The sequence below is a fragment of the Theropithecus gelada genome, chromosome 1 (genome assembly GCF_003255815.1).
Source record: "Theropithecus gelada isolate Dixy chromosome 1, Tgel_1.0, whole genome shotgun sequence".
Lineage (NCBI taxonomy): Eukaryota > Metazoa > Chordata > Mammalia > Primates > Cercopithecidae > Theropithecus > Theropithecus gelada.
Genome location: NC_037668.1, coordinates 91,274,091 through 91,296,774, shown reverse-complemented (window position 1 = coordinate 91,296,774; position 22,684 = coordinate 91,274,091). Strand labels below are relative to the sequence as shown.

Sequence of the window (22,684 nt, the reverse complement as noted above, 5' to 3'; positions counted from 1 at the left end):
TTCGTTTGTGGTTTTCCACAAAACATTCATTTTCAGCTTAACTTTTTTCAGAGACAGATTTTTAATTTATTACTCCAAAACTCTCTAAAATCACAAAATATTGTTATTCTTTTCCCCTTACATTCTTTACTACATTTTTAACCATATTAATTTATTCCATTTGAAACAAGGATACTGACTTGTCAAATAAGGCGTAGTTCATAAACAAGAGAAATAACTAGTGCTTTAACAAAATTTCTAAATTATAACTTTTTTCTCCTTTTGCCATTAGAGACTATTTTGGGGTAACATGATAGGTTTTTGTTGTTGTTGTTATTGTTTTTGAGGAAGACATAGGTTCAAAGTAACAATGAGAGGAGTTATTATTAATCGACTTCTGAACAAGTGGACTCAATGAAATTGAGTTTCTTTTGACTCTTTTTTATTAGTGGTCAACAGTTTGGGTTATTCATTCATTTGCTTGTTTATTCATTCAATAAACATCAAAAGCCAGTATATGCAAGGCACTGAAAATCTTAACTATACTAATATGTATCCTCAAATACTTGCTAATTATGTATCAAATGTGTTTAAAGTACTTGGTGTATATGGTAGTATAAAGTACTCTAGAACAAACAACTAAATAGCTCATAAAACAATTATCTGCTTAACCATTGATAAGTACAAACATTATGTTCTACAAGAGCTATAAAATCAAACAAACTTACATTTCAACCCAGTGAGCATATGGAAGGATTATGACTTAGTTACATCCTATGTCTTCACGTGTGCCTTTGTCAATTTGTGAAACTTGTAAAAATTTAGATAAGCTGTGACCTTGGATAACTAGATGGCATTTTAAATGGAATGTAACCATTTATTTATTTTATTGTTATCTTTTTTTTTTTTTTTTTTTTGACACGGAGTCTTGCTCTGTTGCCCAGGCCGGAGTGCAGTGGCGCAATCTCAGCTCACTGCAAGCTCTGCCTCCCAGGTTCATGCCATTCTCCTGCCTCAGCCTCCCGAGTAGCTGGGACTACAGGCACCCGCCACCGCGCCCGGCTAATTTTTTGTGTTTTTAGTAGAGACAGGGTTTCACCGAGTTAGCCAGGATGGTCTCGATCTCCTGACCTTGTGATCCGCCTGCCTTGGCCTCCCAAAGTGCTGGGATTACAGGCGTGAGCCACTGCGCCCAGCCTGTTATCTTAAATAAATAATGAATGATATACTTAGATCTTTCCAAGGATTTACTAAATAAATACACATTTAAAGATTCAGGTCCTCAAAAAATTTAAATAAAATTACCATATGACCCAGCAATCCCACTACTGGGTGTATATTCAAAGGATATTAAATCAGTATGTCAAAGAAATATCTGGATTCCCATGTTCATTGCACCATTATTCACAATAGCTAAGATACTAAATCAACCTAAGTGCCCATGAACAGATGAATGGATAAGGAAAATATGGTATATATACTCAATGGAATGCTCTTAACCTTTAAAAAGAGGGAAATCCTGCCACTTGGGACAACGTGAATGAACCTGTTAAGGGAAGTATTATGTTAAGGGAAGTAAGCCAGGCACAGAAAGACAAATATCACATGATCTCACTTATAAGTGGGATCTAAAAAAGTCAAAATCATAGAACAGAAAATAGAGTGGTGGTTACCAGGGTCTGCTGGTCGGGAGGGCTGAGTGATTGGGAACATGTTGACCAAATGATAAAAAATTTCAGCTAGATAGGAGGAACAAGTTCAATTATTGTATAATTGACTATAATTGATAGCAACATATTATACAGTTGAAAATTGCTAAGAAAGTAGACTTTCAGTGTTCATACCACAAAAAAATGGTAAGTATGTAAGGTAATAGATATGTTAACTAGTTTGGTTTAGCCATTTACAATATATACATATTTCAGAACATGTTATATACTATAAATATTTAGTGTCAATTTAAAAATAAAATTAAAAGGTACTTTTACCCCTAAAATCAAATTTATTTTACAATGATACTATGAGGAACTTAACTATTTTCTGAGTATCAGTATCACCAATCCCTTGTTGTTAACTTGAGAAAAAAAATAGAGGTGGAATAATGCAAACTGGAAGCCTTAATATAATATCATTGATTAAAATCTTTGATGAAAGTATCCTTTATCTAATAAAGTTTACTAATGCATTTTAACCTAATTATGGAATCATATTGGATTTCTCTTTAATATGCCAACCTTCAATGGAAATTTTATTCAAAAGATTATTTTTTCTTATGTGGTATTGTGAATAAGAAATTAGGCAAATAGGAAATGGAAAAAAAAATAAAATAGAATACTTTTTCTTTTCCCACCTCCCTTCCATTTGTCCACCTTTTTACTTTCTATTTAAAATTTGACAAAATTCTATTTAAAATTTGATGATTTCTCCTTTAACTTTATGTCCTTTTCTTTATTACACATATATAGAAAAGAGAAAAAAATTGAATCCCCCCAGTTTAACTGAAAGCAAAGAATCGACAACAAAAGACAATGATGAGTAAGTTTGTTATTTTTGAAATTACATATGTGTATTCTGCAGGAAGATGTTCATATTTGTTAAAGTGACCATTTAAAAGAATTTATTTGTAGAAATTAATAGTTTATACCTGACCTGAAATATTCTCTCTTAAATAAGTAAAATACCTTAGTTGTGATGTGGTTTGTGATATTCTATAATGGTTATATATGATGCCTTAATTTTTTTTTTTTTTTTTTTTTTTTGAGACGGAGTCTCACTCTGTTGCCCAGGCTGGAGTGCAGTGGCTGGATCTCAGCTCACTGCAAGCTCCGCCTCCCGGGTTTACGCCATTCTCCTGCCTCAGCCTCCCGAGTAGCTGGGACTACAGGCGCCCACCTTAATTTTAATACTCATTGAGCCCAGTTCTCCCAGCATATGCATAATAGACCAGCTCAGGGTAAAATAGAGTAAGACATTTACTTCAGATTTACATGGATGGAGAAGTAATATGTGGTTTAGGAACAAAGTGTCTAACAAATAGCTGGTTCAGGATGGAACTAGAAACAGTGAAGCCAGCAGAGAGAGATCTAGAGGAACCTGGAAGGCCTACAGGCCAGCAACCAATCATTTTCATATTGTCCTGTCGGAGGTTCCTTTGAATGAAGACATTATCTGCAGAAAGCTACTGTCTACGTAGGAAAAGCCTGGAAAGAATACAGATGGCTCTCCATATGTGTGTATTACACATTTGTGGATTCAACCAATGACAGATTGAAAATATTTTGAGAAAAAAACGAATGGTTGCATCTGTACTGAACATATACAGACTTTTTTTCTTGTTATTATTTCCTAAACCAATACAGTATAACAACTATTTATGTAGTATTTACATTGTGTTAGGTATTATAAGTAATCTAGAGATGATTAAAGTATATGGGAGGATGTGCATAGGTTATATGCAAATGCACCATTTTATATAGGAGACTTGAGCCTCCATGGATTTTGGTATCTGCAGAAGTCCTGGAACCAATTCTCCACAGATACTGAGGGACAACTGTATTTGTATCGTCTTCCTAGAAGGATTGAATTAAGCAGAATGGGGGTTAAATTTTCAAAGTAGTGCATATGTTTAGCTCATTTACCATTTCAGTGTATCTTCTATCTGCCACACCAGTGGACACTAAAGAGTAAAGATAAGGAAAATGAAGTTTCTCCCCATTGGGAGGTTATGGGTTTTTTTTGGTTTTTTTTTGTTTGTTTGTTTTTTTGCGCTGAGACAGGGTCTCACTCTGTTGCCCAGGCTGGAGCACAATGGTGTGATCGCCATTCAGTGCAGCCTCAACCTCCTGGGTTCAAGCAGTCCTCCCACCTTAGCCTCCTGCGTAGCTGAGACTACAGGTCCACACCACCACGCCCTACTAATTTTTGTGTATTTTTGCAGAGACAGGGTTTCGCCATGTTACCCAAGCTAGTATCAAACCCCTGGGCTCAAGCAGTCCACTCACCCAGGCCTCCCAAAATTCTGGGATTACAGGTGTGAGATTCTGCTTGCAGCCTGGGAGCTTATGATCTTATGCTGTAAGTTAATATACCTTCCTCAATTTAGAAATGGGTTATGTTTACAAATGTTTTTGGAGTCATTTACATGGAACTCAGAATGCATTTTCCTTGCAAATAGTGTTATAATCTGTGGTTACAGCCCTGAGTCAGGGCACAGATCTATTTATTTCGTGATATAGCTGAACTATAGTTTTGGTAGTAGTCCAGATTAAAAGATGTGGAAACTGAGTGCCATTTAAAATACTTTAGGGACAAAGAGAAGAGTTTTTCAAAGAATCCTCATTGTTTGGCATCTCCTACATCTGTCCATTATTTGCTTTTAGTAGCTGTTTTCCCTTGACATACTGCTCCTCCAGCTCCAAATATTTGCATGTTTCAGTCTTTTCTGCCCCACAAATATTTCTGTTGTAAATTATTTCTTCCTACTCCTAATCAAAGCTTTTGTTTCCTCAGTGAACTGATCTCAACTGGATATTAACAGGAAAGCATTCTTTTTTGTTTAACTTATTTAATGTTTTTTAACATAGGAAATATATGTACACAGGAAAAAGTTCAAATTATACAAAAGGATATACAGTGAAAGCAAGTAGCAAATAAAAATTTATAAATCACAGATAATCTTGTATTTGAAAGCAGGTGCCTGCTAAACCGAATTAATTTCTGATGCAGTTACATAAAGTGTAAATAGGCAGCAAAGGAGGAAATGTTTTTGGACAAAAGTGATACCAGATAATCAAGCCTGTTGTTTTTCTCCCCGAATCAGCTCCACTTAATAGTGTCTTTCCTTCTTTCTTCTTGTAAACCCATCAATTTCTTTAGAGCTCAGACTTTTAAAACAATAGTTCCCATGGCAGTGGGCTTCAAGGAGCAAGGGAAGAACAAGAACCATTGTTATGAGTCACATAGGAATTTGCCTATGTTTATTTAATTTATTAATTTCTCTCCATATTTGTTTCTAAAGATCTCTGTTATTTAAGTATATCACTCCATGAATTGGTGTTATAATTAGTGAATTTAAGTATGAGCTGAGACATTTTACAACATATAAAAATAACAGGCCAGGTGTGCTGGCTCACACCTGTAATCCCAGCACTTTGGGAGGCCAAGGCAGACAGATCACTTTAGGCTGGGAGTTCTCCCTGTCTCTACTAAAAATACAAAAATTAGCTGGGCGTGCTGGCGGGCGCCTGTGGTCCCAGCTACACAGGAGGCTGAAGCAGGAGAATCACTTGAACCCGGGTTGGGAGGTTGCAGTGAGTTGGTATCGTGCCACAGTACTACAGCCTGGGTGACAGAGCAAGACTCTGTCTCAAAAAAAAAAAAAAAAAAAAAATTCTGTCAGGAGACTGAGGAAAGAAAATTGCTTGAGACCAGGAGTTCAGGGCTGTAGTACACTATGATCCCTCCTGTAAATAGCCACTGCATGCCAGCCTGGGTGACACAGTGAGACCCTGTCTCTTAAAAAAAAAAAAAAAAAAAGAAAATGATACTTTTTTTTTTTTTTTTTTTGAGACAGAGTCTCGTTGCGTCGCCCAGGCTGGAGTGCAATGATCCAATCTCGGCTCGCTGCAACCTCTGCCTCCTGGGCTCAAGCTATTGTCCTGCCTCAGCCTCCCTAGTAGCTGGGTGTGGTACATGCCTGTAGTCCCAGCTACTCGGGAGGCTGAGGTGGGAGGATCACTGGGGCCCAGGAGGTCAAGGCTACAGTAAGTGATGATCATACGAATGCACTCTAGCCTGGGTGACAGAGTGAGACCCTGTCTCAAAAAAAGAAAAAAATAACCCTAGAAAATAACTATAATTTAGAAAGCAAGATGCTTTTTAAATACATTCTTAGCCAATTAGAACAAATAATCTATTTCTATGAGAACACTAAATGTTAATGATTATAAACTACAAAACAAGTTTCTAAATAAATTTTCTTATTTCCAAAAGCTAGTGAATAGTCAATATCCATCACTGGCCTGTAATCCCAGGACTCTGGGAGGCCAAGGAGGGAGGATCACTTGAGGCAAGGAGTTAAGAGACCAGCCTGGGCAACAAAATGAGACCCCATCTCTACAAAAAATGAAAAAATTAGCCAAGCATGGTAGTGTGCACCTGTGGACCCAGCTACATAGGAGGTTGAGTTAGGAAAATCATTTGAGCCCAGGAGGTGGAGGCTGACATCTGCAGGCCGAAAGAGCCATGGCTTTGGAAGGGCCATAAGTTCCACCACACTCTTGGTGGTTCTCACCCTGCAGCTTGGAGAAGGTGCAATACTCTCCATTACCACTAATATAAATAATGTTTGTAAAATTCTTACCTAATAAAAAATTTAGGACAGGCACATGTCTGCTTGCAGGTAAGGTATTTTTTGTCTGTTAAAACTAGTCTGTAGCTTGTTTGAATTCTTTGTCAAATTATGAAAGTTAAAGTGCAGTGATATTTGAAGACTGTGAGTGATGGTGTATCTTGTTTCTAATAAGATAAACCTTTTTGCCTTTGTTTTATCTTATTAGGGAGTTATATGTCAGTGTTTGAAACATGCTGTGTGGTATAATAGGTTTAAAATAAATTCTTTAAAAGAGGAATACTGAAACTAGCCTTGTAGATTTGTCTGGTGCACGTGATGAAACCTACAGCTTTATTTGGGGTTGGTGGCAATGCCCTGCTGGCTAACTTTCAGGTGACTGGGTTTTTTAAGTTTGGCAAGTAGAAACTTCTAAAATTGGATTTTCTTTTGGAAATGTGTAGGGTCAGGGGAGGATGTCCTAACCCTATGTTGCGATCCTATGTAGAAAAATATGGGCTTAAATAGAGCCCGCATTTTTCATTTTAATCCAGTGTTCCACATATGTGACTGCTGTTTCTGAAAGAAGTTTCCAAAATGTCACCATTTCTCAGAACTGAATAAACGTATTGCCAAGAGGCTTTTCTTAGGAATGAAACGTATCTGGGTAAATCTAAACAAAATTGCCTCTGTCTTCACAGTACCAAAGTTCACATAAAAGGTGAAAGCTCCTTTACATATTAAAATATGTATCTGTAACACTAATTTGTTACCATTATGAATTCTTTCAGCTCCATTTTAGGAAAAAGTAGTTGGCTATTTAGAAGTATGTATGTCATTGTTAGTCTACAGATAAAAACATCCTGGGTCAGCCCACTCTGTCCACTACCATAGGCTACAAAGAAAAGTCATCATTGCTGTCAATACAAGTTGATGGTTTCCAATCTTAAAAATTTTTTTTTAATTAAAATAAATTTTTAAAAAGTTAAATGCAATAAAAATACAAATTTGAATAGAAACATGACTCAAATTATTTTTACAAATACATAGTTTTGTTTATTTAAACCAAAATCTTGAGACCCTTAAAAACACAAAATTTATGAAGTAGAGTTCTTAAATTTATGAAGTAGAAAACAAGCTTAAGAACTGCAAACAAAATTTCTCACTGGGCTGGGCGTGGTGAGTCACACCTATAATCCCAGCACTTTGGGAGGTCAAGGCAAGCAGATCACTTGAGTTCAAAAGTTCAAGCCTGAGCAATATAGGGAGATCCCATCTCTACAAAAAAATTTTTTTTTAATTAGCAGGCCTGGGTGGTGCACGCTTGTAGTCCCAGCTACTCAGGAAGCTGAGATGGGAGGATCACCCTAGCGCCCCAGATTGCACACCAGCCTGGGAGACAGAAAAATGCCCTACCAAGAAAAAAAAAGAAAAAAATTCCATGGGTAAAATATCTATAAATACCTTGTGTAAGCTTTTAACAGTTTAGAGACATTTTTTAAACTCTAGATTCTTAAATAATTTAAAATTTATAGAAAATTTACAAGAATATTAAAAAGAATTCCTTAACACTCCCCCAGAGTCACAAATTGTTAATATTTTGTCACCATGTACTTTTATTCTCTCTGTCACACATGTGCACACACATACATAGGTACCCAAACTTTTCTGAATATTTGAGAAGTTGCAGACATCCTTTTTTACCGCTAAATCCTTCAGTGTGTATTTCCTAAGAAGAGCATTATTTAACCATAGTAAAAATATTAAAATCAGAAAATTTAACATTGATATAATTACTGTTATCTAGTATATACTCCAAATTCAAATTTTCCCAGTAATGTTCTTTATCACAGCTTTTCTCTTGATCCAGGATTCAATCCAAGGTCACATATTACAAAATAGTTCTTAAAGTTTCCTTCAATCTAGAACAATTTTTTTAACCTTTTATTGTCTTCTCTGACAGTGACATTTTGTCAGAAATGTCAGGAAAAAAAATTTTGTTTTTTCTTACTTTTCACTTTGCTTTTTTTACTGATGAATACGTCCTGAAATCAATTCCTATTTTTTAAATAGTGTAGACTGTTTTTTGTACATCATTCCTCAGTTGTGTTTGCCTGATATTTTGTCATTAGTCATGTTATGTATTTTGGGGCAAAAATATAGAAGAATGTTGAATTACATCAAGAGATATTTTGTCCTATTATTGATTAATTTTAATCATTTGATTACAGTGATGTTCAGCAGGTTTATATACTATAAAAGTAATCATTTGGCCAGGCGCGGTGGCTCAAGCCTGTAATCCTAGCACTTTAGGAGGCCAAGACAGGCAGATCACGAGGTCAGGAGATCAAGCCCATCCCGCCTAACGCGGTGAAACCCTGTCTCTACTACAAAATACGAAAAACTAGCCGGGCGAGGTGGCGGGTGCCTGTAGTCCCAGCTACTCGGGAGGCTGAGGCAGGAGAATGGCATGAACCGGGGAGGCGGAGTGTGCAGTGAGCCGAGATCTGGCCACTGCACTCCAGCCTGGGCGACAGAGCGAGACTCCGTCTCAAAAAAAAAAAAAAAAAAAGTAATCATTTTCCCTTTGTAATTAATAAATACTTTGTGGCGAGGTACTTTGTCATGTTTCACCCAGTAGTTTTAACATACATTGATGATTCTTGCCTGAGTCAGTTATTACTATAATGATTGCCATAGTCATAATTTTCTAACTCCATCATTTCCGTATTTATTAATTGACCTTCTGCTGGTTGACCATTTAAAAATTCATCTGTTCATAGTGATACAAGGTTTTTCCTTGACTTCCCCTTTTCCATATTTCTATCCCATCTCAAATCTAAATCTCTGTCTCCTGAGAGCAGCAATAAATTTGCACATTTGCTTAATCCTACATCACACGCAAAATACTTGCAGAATTCTTGTGCTCACAGCACTGCTAAAAACAAACCTGCGAAGCATTCAAGATTTGTTTGCAGTTTTTTGTGCTTAGATTAAAGATACAGTCAAATTACTGTTTTCATAAATTATTTGGATTAGTTCATCATTTGAAGTATTCATTTGAAATAGGTTGTCTTGATCGTGAATTTTACTTTTTTCTCATGCTTTTTGACTTTTTAAAATGAGATAAGCCATTAATATAGTCCTAAAAGTCAAAACTGTTGCCAAAAAAGGATACTCAGAGTAGCATTAATCCCTCCCTCATTCCTACTACCTATTTCTTGTGGGTAACCAAATTCATTAGTTTCTTATTTACCTTTCCTATGCAGTTTCATTTTGTTTTTTCTTACTTTTTTTATATAGAAGATGGCACACCAGACGTACTCTTTTCGCTTTGCTTTTTTTTACTGATGAATACGTCCTGAAATCAATTCCTATTGATCAATTTGGAGAATTTTAAATGTAAGAATCCTCTCAACAGGAAAATACAGTTCCATGTTTTAGGTTTAAAAATTTTTTCTTCACAAAACAAATAGTTAATGGCGTGTCAATAAAGCCCATTTGTAAAAAAAAAAAAACAAAAAACAAAAAAAAAACTACACATTAATATTTTATGTGAACTTCCATATCCTTTATGTTTTGCAAGGAATATATATAATTTACTGCGATTGGCTTTTCTTCCTCTTGGCAATTTGCTGCTGCTGTAGCTGGCATTGCTATGAAAATGCAATAATGGTGACTGTCCTGTAAGTTTTATTTTCAGATAATTGTAGATTTACTTGCCATTGTGAGAAGTAAAACAGAGACATCATGTATAGTGTTTTCCTAGTTTCCCAACATAACATCTTATAAAACTGTAGTACGATATCACAACCAGGAAATTGACATTGACTCAATGCACTGATCGTATTCATATTTCCTGTTTTGCAATGAACTCATTTGTGTGTGTATTTAGTTCTATGCAATTTTATCACGTGTAGGTTCTTGTATCTACCACTGTAATCATGATACAGAACAGTTCCATCACCACAAGGATCCCACCTGTTGTATAGGCCCTTTTTTTTTTTTTTTTTTTTTTTTTTGAGACAGAGTTTCACTCTGGTTGCCCATGCTGGAGTGCAATGGCATGATCTTGGCTCACTGCAACCTCCACCTCTTGGGTTCAAGTGATTCTTCTTGCCTCAGCCTCCCAAATAGCTGGGATTATAAGTGTGCACCACCATCAGGCCCTGTTAGTTTTTGTATTTTTAGTAGAGATGGGGGTTTCACCATGTTGGCCAGGCTGGTCTCAAACTCCTGACCTCAGGTGATCCACCCACATTGGCCTTCTAAAGTACTGGGATTATAGGCATGAGCCACTGCACCCAGCCTAGGACTTATTTTTAATCACTAGCTCATTCTCTCTTATAGGCAGAAGAGTAACTTTTTTAGATGTGTATTTTTTTTATTTTTGTACTAACCCAAATAAAACCTTTTTAATAGTAGTGAGTTATGCCAGAACTGGTTTTTAAAAAATGTTTGTTGTTTTGTTTTGCATTATGTATACAATTTAATTGTGACAACCAGTGGTCAGTATTCTAAGTTCCTCTTGACTGCTCAAATGATGGTCTCTAGGGATAAGTTACTTGAAAATGTTTATCAGAATCTTAGGATGAAGATATATGCCTATATTCCATATTATGCCTATTCTGTAGGTGAGCAAAGGCTAAGAGGAAAGCCAGTCTTAAAAAGAGAATTATTTTCAACAATTTAAAATTTTAGATATGGAAGACTGAAAACTTTCCCCGAAAGATCAGGAGCCAAACAAGGACACCTGCTTTCACCACTGGTATTCAACATTGTATTGGAAATTCTAGCCAGAGCAATTAGACAAGAACAAGAAATAAAAGACATTTAAATTGGAAGGGAAAAAGTAAAACAATCTTTATTTGAAGACGAGATGATTTTCTATAGAGAAAATCCCAAGAGTGCACAGGAAGCTACTAGAGCTAATAACTAGAGTCAAAAAAGTTTCAGGGTATAAGATCAACACACAAAAATCAGTTTCCATATACCTGTAATGAATTTGAAAAGGAAATTAAGGAAGCAGTCCATTGCGGTAGGATCTGAAAGGACAAAATACACAGGAATAAATTTAACCAAAGAGGTAAAAAACTTATACACTAGAAACTACAATTCATTTTTGAAAGAAAATAAAGAATATCTAAATAAAAGGGAAGATATTCTGTATTCATGGGCAAGAAGATTTAATATTGTTAAGATGTTAATGCTACTACACAAAGCAGTCTACAGATTCACTGTAATTCCTGTATTTCTTTTGCAGAATGATCAAACAGCATTTTTTGCAGAAATGGAAAAGCCTATCCTTAAATTCATATGAAACTACAAGAGACCCCAAATGTTGGGGGCCGCACCGGGGGTGGTGGAGAATGAAAGAACACACACAAAGACAAAGACACACAGAGAACATGGCGGCCGCACTCAGAGCCTCCGCCTCACTTTATTTATACTCCATAAACCTCACGTCAGCAGAAAGAATGCAATGCAAAACAAACTTTCTTTTCCCACATGTAACCTTCTACTCAGTACCTTGTTTCTATATTCTTTCTTATTTACCCGCCTTCTTGGCACCTACGGGAGTTCATTAAAAGTTCAGTTGGAGATACTGTCCTTGAGCCCTATCTATTCTCAGCATACTGTTTTCAAAGGCCCCTGCATTTCCCACCTTTTAATTTTGTTTTGCCTCAATCCTAAAAAGGTAGCCCATATTTGTTCCTGTGTTTTCTTTTTGTTTTTGGTGGCGACGGAGGGAGCATCGAATCACCAAAAGAAGTAGACCCAAACCAAGTGCCCAAAGCAATATACTTCCAGAGATTGTAGAAATCCATGTTTTTATCTGAGTCCATGGGTTAAAGGCAGCAAGGCGTTGCCCCAGCTCCTGCAAGGTTACAGTTCCAGACAGCACATGTAATTGTTGTCGAAATGCTTCAGAAATGTTCTGAGTGAGCTCTTGAATGTCCAAACTAATATTTTTATGGCCAATTAATAATTTTCGGATTACAGTCCAATTTTGAGAGATGTTAAAAGGCACAGGCGTTACACAAAATTGAGTGGAATTCCAATCACATTGTAATGTTACCCGAGTACTGAGTACAGTGAGCTGATCTCCAAGCCATGTCAACGCTTGCTCCATGTTGTCCAATCTTTCAGCAAGTTGAGAATCAATGTTTCGTTGTTGAAGCCATAACCGGTGAGATTGTTCATGCCATTGCTGCACAAATTCAGCATTTTGTATGCTTTAATGAAGAGCGAGCCCTGCTACAGCCGCAGCGGAGGCAATGGCAACAAGACTCATCACCGAGGCAATTATAAGTCCAAGGGCACGGCGGGTTCGCTGAAGAGAAGTCCAAATATAAGTTTCAAGAGGTGATGCCCCCCACGGTCGCGTAAGATTAACAGGTAGCCAAATTTCCTTATGAGCCCTGAGGATATAAATATCCCCAGCAAAGTTGTGCCACCAAGAATGATTGAGGCAAGACAAAAATGTACACGTATTTGTACAATTAACAATTCCCGTATTATTATCCCATATCAAATTCCCTGCTAATAATAGGTAGGGCGTACGGACACAAGCAATAATATATTGAGAAGTATTCCGATATAACTGAATATGAAAGGAATTAGTTGGGTTAGAAAGATTAAGAGACATATTCCCCACAAAAGTGCTAATGGCATCGCCTGCAGCTAACAACTTCCAAAGATGACTCTGTACTTAGGCCTCCTTCACACCATACCAAGGTTTCATTATTGTTAGCAGCAATACTTTTATTTACCCGGTGCCATTTCAAAGGTATGTGACTAAATTTTATTTGAAAATCACCGTGCACACTTCAATCAGTTATTTGCATCCCATTGTATTCTAATAAAATCCGGGTTTTATTTCCCCGACATAGTTGCCACTCCAGCACCTCAATATTAGGAGAAACCTCTGGAATAGGACAAAAAGTTAAAGAACTAGGAATAGTTTCATTACTATATACAGTATGATTACAATAACAGTATTAGCAGCCACATAACTATGATTATAGCGAACAACCCAGGCTTCATACGATTTTTGGAGACAATGAGAACTATTTCCCATGCATATTGGAAGTTCTTCCACTCCAAATTGGTATGTGTTGTTTATAGTTTCCGTTTCCCGTTCTATATTGTCCTTGTCTATATAGGGGGACGGCATTCAAGTAGTGTCATTGGTAAAAACCTTAATTTCCGCCTCTCCCCAGGCGACTCCCTGATACAAGGGTGGAAAGGGAATATAAGTGCAATATTCATACAAAGCCTCACTAAGGGAAATAAGTCCCCCGCTGAGGCACATCCAACAAAGGAAGAAATGCATGCTGAATCCAGTTTTCTTTTCAACAGGGTTTCAATCATCTTGTAGGAAACCACTCAGGTCCGCTCCCTGTAAGGACAAGGGCATAGCCCCGTCCCTGTTTTAGAACTTGCCCTTGAACATACTTACCTTCTTCATTAGGATACCAAATCTTTAAATTGTCAGCGGGGACTATCACCGAGGGAGGTGAGGAAAGATGGGTTACGACAGCGGAGTCTTGCAATTGTCTCCATTGATTCAAAAAATAATTAAGGTAAAAAGAACCTTCAAAATCAAAAAAATTAAGGTAGAAAGGTTAACCTTCAAAAAAATCTGGTTTTTTTTTGGGGGGGGCTCATTTCCCCCTTTTTGTTTTAATAGTTGAGTTTTTAAAGTTAAATTTGCGCGCTCAATGATGGCTTGACCTTGACTGTTGCCCGGGATCCCGGTGATATGTTGAATATTGTATTGCTGTAAGAAAACTTGTAATTTATGAGAGACATAGGCAGGGGCATTATCAGTTTTAAGTATAAAAGGAATGCCCATAATGGCAAAACAAGCTAAGAGATGTGTAATAACAGAATTAGCTTTCTCAGATGGCAACGGAGTGGCCCATTGAAAATGAGAAAAAGTATCAATGGTATGATGAACATACTTTAATCGTCCAAAAGAAGGAATATGTATAACATCCATTTGCCAAATTTGATTAACTTGAGTAACTCTCGGGTTAACTCCAGGATGGAAGGATGGAATGCTCAAAGGAGCACAGAAAGGACAAGCTCGAATAAGAGAACGAGCTTATTTATGAGTTAAATGAAACCGTCGTTGAAGGCCAGAACTATTAGTGTGATGTAGAGCATGTTCTTGTTCTGCAGCCTGCAAGTGGCCAATTAGAAGTGAATCAATCTGAGTATTTCCATGAACTAATGGTCCAGGCAGTTGAGAATGAGAATGAAGATGAGTGATGAATAAAGGAGCTCGACGTTGGCTCAAAGTAGAAAATAACAAGGAAAAGAGTTTTTGAAGAGAAGAAGTAGCACAAAGAGATAAAGTGGCCTGAGAAATATAAGAAGTAACATAAACGGCATATTGAGAATCACTAACAATATTACAACCAGTAGTAGGGAAATCAAGTAAGACTATGAGAATAGCAAACAATTCTCCCTGTTGCACCGAGGGATAAGGATAAACTGTAACTCAAGATTGATGAAGCTTCTTGCCAAGAATCAGAAGTTGCAAGAAGATAAATGATCTGACTATGAGTGAATTGAGAGATAATTAAGGAAGGATCTCCTCCCCAAAGTTGTCGACAGTGATGCCGTCCTTTGATGATCAGTTCAGCTAAACTATCGATATAAGTAGCCAAGCATTTAGATGTTTTATTGGACAAAAAGATCCATTCTAGCGGCCGATTGGTCTGATGAATCATTCCTGTAGGAGAATGTAAAGTATGAAATAAACAAAGGGAAAGGGGAACATCGGGAAGGATATAATGTAAATGAGCCTTTTGAAGTTGCTCTTCCACAAGCTAGAGTTCCTGTAAAGCCAAAGGAGTTAAATGACGTGAGCTGTCCAAGTGACTGTCTCCTTCTAGAATAGAAAAAAGATGTTGTAACTGAATAGAGAAAAAACAATTTTTGAGATCTATGACCATTAATTTTTAACTTTGTGGGATAAGGGCAGGATTAGGAAGACCAGGCTGTAAACTTTCCCTAGGTTTAATGTAAACATTTATAGTTTTAAGACAAGACAAAGACGGGAATTCCATGCAGAAATACGTGGCTTCATATTCCTCTCGGCCATTTGTTTTTTGACTTACTCTTTTAGAGTCCTAAGTATTTCTTTAAATAATGGTCACTGTTTCACCTAAATAGGACTGGTGGCTATGAGTTTAAAGGATTGTAGCCCATTTTGAATATCATATTTTTGGCAGCTGAGGAAATATGAGGAATGTTTAAAAAAGCAGCAAATTATTGTGAAAGATCTTGTTCCCAAAAATTAATATTGATAGGAACAATATAAAAATTAAAAAAAAAACACTTGACCTTGTTAACCTTTAGGACCGACACAGGTTAAAGGTTCTACGTCTTGATAAACCACAGAAGCAGCACCCAAGCCAGTGAGTATAACTGAAACTTGTCTTTTTTCCTATTGTATAGGCCTCTAATTTAAACAAATAATAGACATATTCACCACCGTATCAATTAACCCTTTAAAAACTATTTCATTAATGTGCAATGAACATAAGGGCTTTTGATTAGAAACTAAAGTTTCCCAAAAAACAAGTTTTTTCTGTGCTACCAAACCCTCCCTTTTGAGAATACGTTCCCCTGCCTCTAGGCATATAAATTGTGAGACTTGAATCATAATAAGAATTTTATTAGTAACATCATGTCCTTTTGGCAAAGGGCCACACACTCTAATAGCTAACTTATATACTCCTCTATTAGGAGACAAAGTATAAGGCTGAGTAATAACTAAGTCAGCAGCGGCGCTCTGCTTAGTTGCCACATAAAGCTGAGAAACTGGGGTAAGGTGTGGGATCCTTAAGGAGAACTTGAATTTATTCCTTGATGTTGTAGGCCATTGCTCACTGGGTATTGAATGCAGATTTAGTCAATAACAAATATTTGTAAACAAATAAGGTGATTACAGGTACAGAAATTCAGTTCGTAGCTTACTATTCAATAGAGTATCTGCTTTGTAAAAGATGGTGGAGCACAAAATACTCAACGGATTTTGGTTTTCAAAACACAGTGATGCTATCCAAGGCTAAATGGATACTTGAAATTGGGATTGGATCTGGTGCTGAGATACAACTTTTACTTAGTTATTGATTTTTCTTTCCTCCGATTATTCCAAGGAGGGTGACTACCATTTTTGTACTTTATAGAGCAGTCTAGAGGAAAGGGTTAAGCATGTAAGCTCTGGGGACAGAAAGTCATATTTTCAAAATATAATAGCTATATGACCTTGGATATATTTATAAAACTGTCTTAACTCTGTTTTCCTGTCTATAAAATGGTAATAATTATAAAATTTGTCAGTCTTAAAGGGATGTTGGAAGAACTAAATGCAAGTGAAGATTTTTTCACAGTAGTAGACACATAGTAAGTACTCAGTATACTATGGCTATTATTACTGTTATTACTGTTAATATTACATCTATTAATTTTAGCTCTTTAATGTAACAAGTGCAGAACCATAATCTCACATCCTTCAGAGTCATGCTGATCTTGTATTTTTTGGTCCTTTGACTAGTTTAGTGATTTATTACAAGAAACCTAGTTAGTTTGTGCATTCTTTTCCTTTCTTATATTTCTCATTTGTAAAGACTGATAAACCAACTACACTTTCAGACCTGGTGACATAAATTGTTGGGGCCCCAAGCCTGTGGGCCCCGGCTCCCATTTCCCAGGAGAGGAGACAGTAAATTTCCACTTTTATCAGTTTTGAAATGACATTTATTTGTCCAATGTCGACCTTTACCACAACATTTGTACACCTCTAAAGGCAGCTTTCTGCCTTGAGGGATAAAAGTGTTTAATTTTTATGACATTCTTTTTTGAAATGTCTAGGTTTACCACACTGAAAGCAAACACCTTGTTTGTTATTTCCTTTTAAGGCTTTAGACAAAACTCCAGCAAATAATTGAGCATTATAAATAGCCCCTCCAACACTAACACAAGTTTTAATATGTTTATCTAAATTGGCCCCATTGGCCTTTAACGATTTTAACAATTTTTGACAGTCAGCATAAGCATTTTTAAAAGACAACGTTTGTAACAAAATTTTTGAAGCAAGGTCAGCACCCCTAATTTTCAAGACAGCATCCCGAAGACGGGCTACGAAATCTGAATGTTGTTCATTTGTGCCCAGTAAAATCTTCACAGAGGAAAGGGAAGATTTTCCTGTTATCTCTACCTTATTTTAGGCCCTTAAAAACAAAGTCTTGATTTGAGTAAGGGCAACATCTTCTAGACCAGCCTGAGCACTAAGAGTAGCATATTGGCCCGTGCCTGTGAGTTGTTCCTCAGTGGCTCCTGGGGGATCACACATAACATTTTTTCTAGCCTGTACATGCGCCTTGTTCATTTACCAGCTGTGCAATTGTAACCACTGAGAATGATCAAGAAAAGCCTTCCCCAAAGTCTTCCAGTCTATAGAAATTATCAAATTTTCTGATGAAAAAATATCAAGAAGACCAAGGATAGGGGTTCATAGTTAGAAATGGCAGCTTTCATTTCTTTTAAAAATTTAATTTGTAAGGCATTAAATTGGACATTATTGCCACCATTTGAAAACTGAGCATTAGGAACAAAAGAAGCACCAATAATTGGAAACAGATCCAGCTCCTTAAATTTTTTTTTTTTTTTTCTTTTCTCCCTCCCCCAATGGCGGGCAAGGCACTGAGAAAACTTTGCCAAACAAAGGTAAAGATAAGGAAATCCAGGGGTTGGAGGCACTGGAAAATCCTCTTTTAACAGGGCAGAAGGAAAAGAAACAGGGAAAGCTCACAAAGGTGAATTAGAAGAATGTATCTGTAATATTTGTTGAAGCATTTCCATAATACACTGCAAGTCAGAATTTCCCTTAGAAGAAGGAAGAGCTGGCTTTTTCTCTTCTCCCCCTTTTGCTACCCTGGCACACATGGGCTCCATTTCAGATTTATTTTATTTTATTTTATTTTTCCAAATCCTCAGATACCTTTCCTCCTGTGGCTACATTACCATACTCCGAATCAGTCTCAAGTAACTCTAATGTCTGAGTGATAGAGTTACACAAGGTCCACAATTTTAGAGGCATAATATCCCCTAACTGGAGAGCTCTAAGCAAAGCTTTTACTACCTGTAACCATTTTTTCCGATTCAGCTGCACTTTAGTCTGATACTGAAACCAGTAACAATGTTATTCAACATGGGCAAACAATCGCTTCAAAGTCTTTTTCTTTCACTTCTACTCCCATAGATAGCAACAGTCCTTGAAACAGCCATAAATATTCTGAGGCCAGAGAGATGGAATTCCCATAATGAAAACTTAAGAAGGTTCCCCTTAACAATATCTGAGCCTTACCCGCTCCTAGGGGGTTCCCCTACTTGTTCTCCCCTACTCACCCGTGCTGACCCTGCTCGCTGCGCCACTTGTTGGGGGCCGCACCGGGAGTGGTGGAGAATGAAAGAACACACACAAAGACAAAGACACACAGAGAACATGGCGGCCGCACTCAGAGCCTCCGCCTCACTTTATTTATACTCCATAAACCTCACGTCAGCAGAAAGAATGCAATGCAAAACAAACTTTCTTTTCCCACATGTAACCTTCTACTCAGTACCTTGTTTCTATATTCTTTCTTATTTACCCGCCTTCTTGGCGCCTACGGGAGTTCATTAAAAGTTCAGTTGGAGATACTGTCCTTGAGCCCTATCTATTCTCAGCATACTGTTTTCAAAGGCCCCTGCACCCAAATAGCCAAACAATCTTGAAAAAGGACAAAGTTGGAAGACTCATGTTTCCTGATTTCAAAACATACTGCAAAGCTACAGTAATCAAAACAGTATGGCACTGGCATAACAGTAGCCATAGACACAAATGGAATAGAATTGGGTGTCCAAAACACACGCATACATCTATGACCAATTGATTTTTGACAAGGATGCCAAGTTTATTTAATGGAGAAAGAATAGTGTCTTCAATAAATGTTGCTGGGAAACAGGATTTCCTTATAAAAAAGAATGGAGTTGGATCCCTACCTCACAGCATATATAAAAATTAATTCAAAATGGATCAGTGACCTAAATATAAGGGCCAAAACCATTTATAACTATCTTAGAGGAAAACATAATGATAAATCTTCATGACCTTGAATTTGTTGATAGATTCTTATATAACAACACCAAAAGCACAATGAACAAAAGAAAAAATAAATTGGACTTTATCAAAAGTAAAAGCTCTTGTGCTTCAGAGTACACCATCAAGAAAGTGAAAAGGCATAGCACAGAATGGGAGAAAAATATTTTCAAATTATATATCTAATAAGGGTTTAATGTCCAGAGTATATCAAGGACTTCTAAAACTCAACAAGAAAAAAAGACAGCCCAATTTTAAACATAGGCAAAAACTTGAGTAGATATTTCTTTTTTGTTGTTTTGGTTTTTTGTTTGTTTGTTTGTTTTGAGACAGAGTCTCGCTCTGTTGCCCAGGCTGGAGTGCAGTGGTGCTCTCTTGGCTTACTGCAAGCTCCGCCTCCTGGGTTCACACCATTCTCCTGCCTCAGCCTCCCGAATAGCTGGGACTACAGGCACCCACCACCACGTCTGGCAAACTTTTTTTTTTTTGTATTTTTAGTAGAGATGGGGCTTCACCAGGGTGGTCTCGATCTCCTGACCTCGTGATCTGCCTGCCTCAGCCTCCCAAATTGCTGGGATTACAGGTATGAGCCACTGCACCTGGCCTTGAGTAGCTATTTCTTGAAAGAAGTTATACAAATTGCCAATAAGCACATGAAAATGTATTAAATATCATTAGTCATTAAAGAAATGCAAATCAAAACTACAGTGAGACCTTACATTTTACACATTACATCTACGAGAATGGCCATTTAAACAAACAATAAAAATGGAAAATAACAAATATTGGCAAGGATATAGAAGAATTAAAACCCTTGTACATTGTAGCTCCTGTGGAAAACAGTCTGGCACTTTCTCAAAAAGTTAAACATATAATTAACATAAGACCAAGCAATTTCACTCCTAGGTATATGCCCAAAATAATTGAAAACAGTGACTCAGATATTTATATACCAGTGTTTATTCCATCATTATTCACAATAACCAAAAGATAGGAAACAACCCAAATGTTCATCAACAAATAAATGGCTAAACAAAGTGTGGTATATACATACAGTGGAATATTATTTATTCATGAAAAGGAAGGAAGTTCTGATACATGCTACAACATTGAAGAATCTTGAAAGCATTGTGCTAAGTGAAATAAGCCAGACACATATAAGGACAAATATTGTTAAGATTCCAGTTGTACGCAATATCTAGAATGGACTAATTCAAAGAGACAGAAAGGAGATTAAAGATTACTAGAGACTGGAGGTGGGAAGCATGAGGACGTATTGCTTAATGGTTATACAGTTTCTGTTTATAGTAATAGAAAAGTTTTGGATATAGTGGTGATGGTTGCACATATTGTGAATGTAATGTCACTGAATTGTACACTTAAAAATGTTTAAAATGACAAATCTTGTTATATATATTTTATCACAATAAGAAATTAAAAAAAAAAAAAGTAAGCTGAACGGAATGCAGAAAAGCTCCTTGAGACAGCCTATAAGAATATAATGAAATGAATAGACCTAAATACAGGGGGAAATTTTTTTTTTTGACAAAGGATATCAATTTCATTTCTATTGACCAGGTTTTTTTGTGATCAGTCTTCATGAAAAATGCTTTTAATTAATTTTTATGTGCATGAGAATTGCCTGGAAATGCATATTTCTGACCTTCTCTGTTAGTAGTTCTTGGATGCAGCCCAGGAATTTGTATTTTTAACCATTTACCAAGGAATTCTGATGCCAGTGGTAACTGAATTACACTTTTGGAAGTATTACATAATGGTTGAGAACATAGGTCAAACACACCTGGGTTCAAGTCCTGACTGTGCCCCTTGTTATGAAACCCTGAATAATTAAATTATTTATTAGTACTTCGGTTTTCATAGCTGTAGAATGGAGACAATATTTCCCACGGATAGTTGTGTTGAAAATTAAGATATAGTTTGTAAAGTAGTAAGTATAGTGCCTTAAACTAAGAAAGCATTAAAAAAATGTTAACAATATATTTCATTGTTTTCATAATTCAGCTGTCATCCAAAATTATCAGTTTAGGTTGAGGGAGATGAAGATTCGGTGACCTATTTACCTTTTTCTGCATGAATTGTAGTATTGTAAAGATTTAGAAGAACCTAAGGAATTCATCCTTGTTATGTACATTTAATGCACAAGTCTTGAGATTTATAAAAGTACAATTTCTTAGAGGTAATAACTTTCAGATAATAGCTTTTAGTAATAGAATTAATTAGGGGTGTATTTGTGGCCTCTGAGAATACTGTATTAAAAATACTAAGGCAGAAATATAAATATAAGAGTTTAGTTTTAATATGGAGGAAGTGGAGATTGGGTTAGGCTGTCATGTTGAGCAGAAATTAAGAAGATTCATTAAATTAAGTAAATGGAGAGTTAAGCAGCATTGGGTGCTCAGCAAAATCATACTTCTTTTTTTTTTTTTTTTTTTTTTTTGAGACGGAGTCTCGCTCTGCCGCCCAGGCTGGAATGCAGTGGCCGGATCTCAGCTCACTGCAAGCTCCGCCTCCCGGGTTCACGCCATTCTCCTGCCTCAGCCTCCCGAGTAGCTGGGACTACAGGCGCCTGCCACCTCGCCCGACTAGATTTTTGTATTTTTTTAGTAGAGACGGTGTTTCAGCGTGTCAGCCAGGATGGTCTCGATCTCCTGACCTCGTGATCCGCCCGTCTCGGCCTCCCAAAGTGCTGGGATTACAGGCTTGAGCCACCGCGCCCGGCCTAGCAAAATCATACTTCTAATATTGACTGTCAATTCTACTGTGAGGCTTTTTTTTTTCCCCCCCATAGTACTCACAGCTTAGGCTAGGAGCAAAGAAAACAAATAGGGACATCCTGGGTTACCTGTGAGAAAGACATATGTGGTGGAAGGTTAGGGAACTGAATTAATTAACTTTGTCAGCAATATAACTGATGAATCATGGAGACTACATAAGACAATAGGAGAAGGAAGTTAAAAAAAAGAGAGAGAAAACTGCAGGATGGGCATACTTCACTTGACTCTATGGATGGATGGTCACTGGACTAGGTCTTTTTTCTTCTGTTCATTGATCCATCAAATAGTTACTGGGTACCTACCACACCTGCAGGCACCTTATTAGTTAACACAGGTTATAAAAGTAAATAAGGTAGATACCACCCTTGCCTTCATGGAACTTACAATCTGGTAAGCAACATATATATCAAACAATTGGAGTTA

General features: G+C 36.9%; 1 protein-coding gene across 7 annotated transcripts in view; it reads left to right on the top strand.

The window, feature by feature from the left end:
- ITGB3BP (integrin subunit beta 3 binding protein) overlaps positions 1-22,684 on the top strand; it is an 86,913-nt gene that overhangs the window by 41,342 nt on the left and 22,887 nt on the right. For all 7 annotated transcript variants that reach the window (XR_003115597.1, XM_025356100.1, XM_025356110.1 and 4 more), the window contains one exon: positions 2,445-2,514. Coding sequence is in view for 6 of the 7 variants with exons in the window: in XM_025356100.1 (XP_025211885.1) it covers positions 2,445-2,514 (70 nt within the window). In the remaining variant the exon portion in view is untranslated. The remainder of the gene's footprint in view (positions 1-2,444; positions 2,515-22,684) is intronic.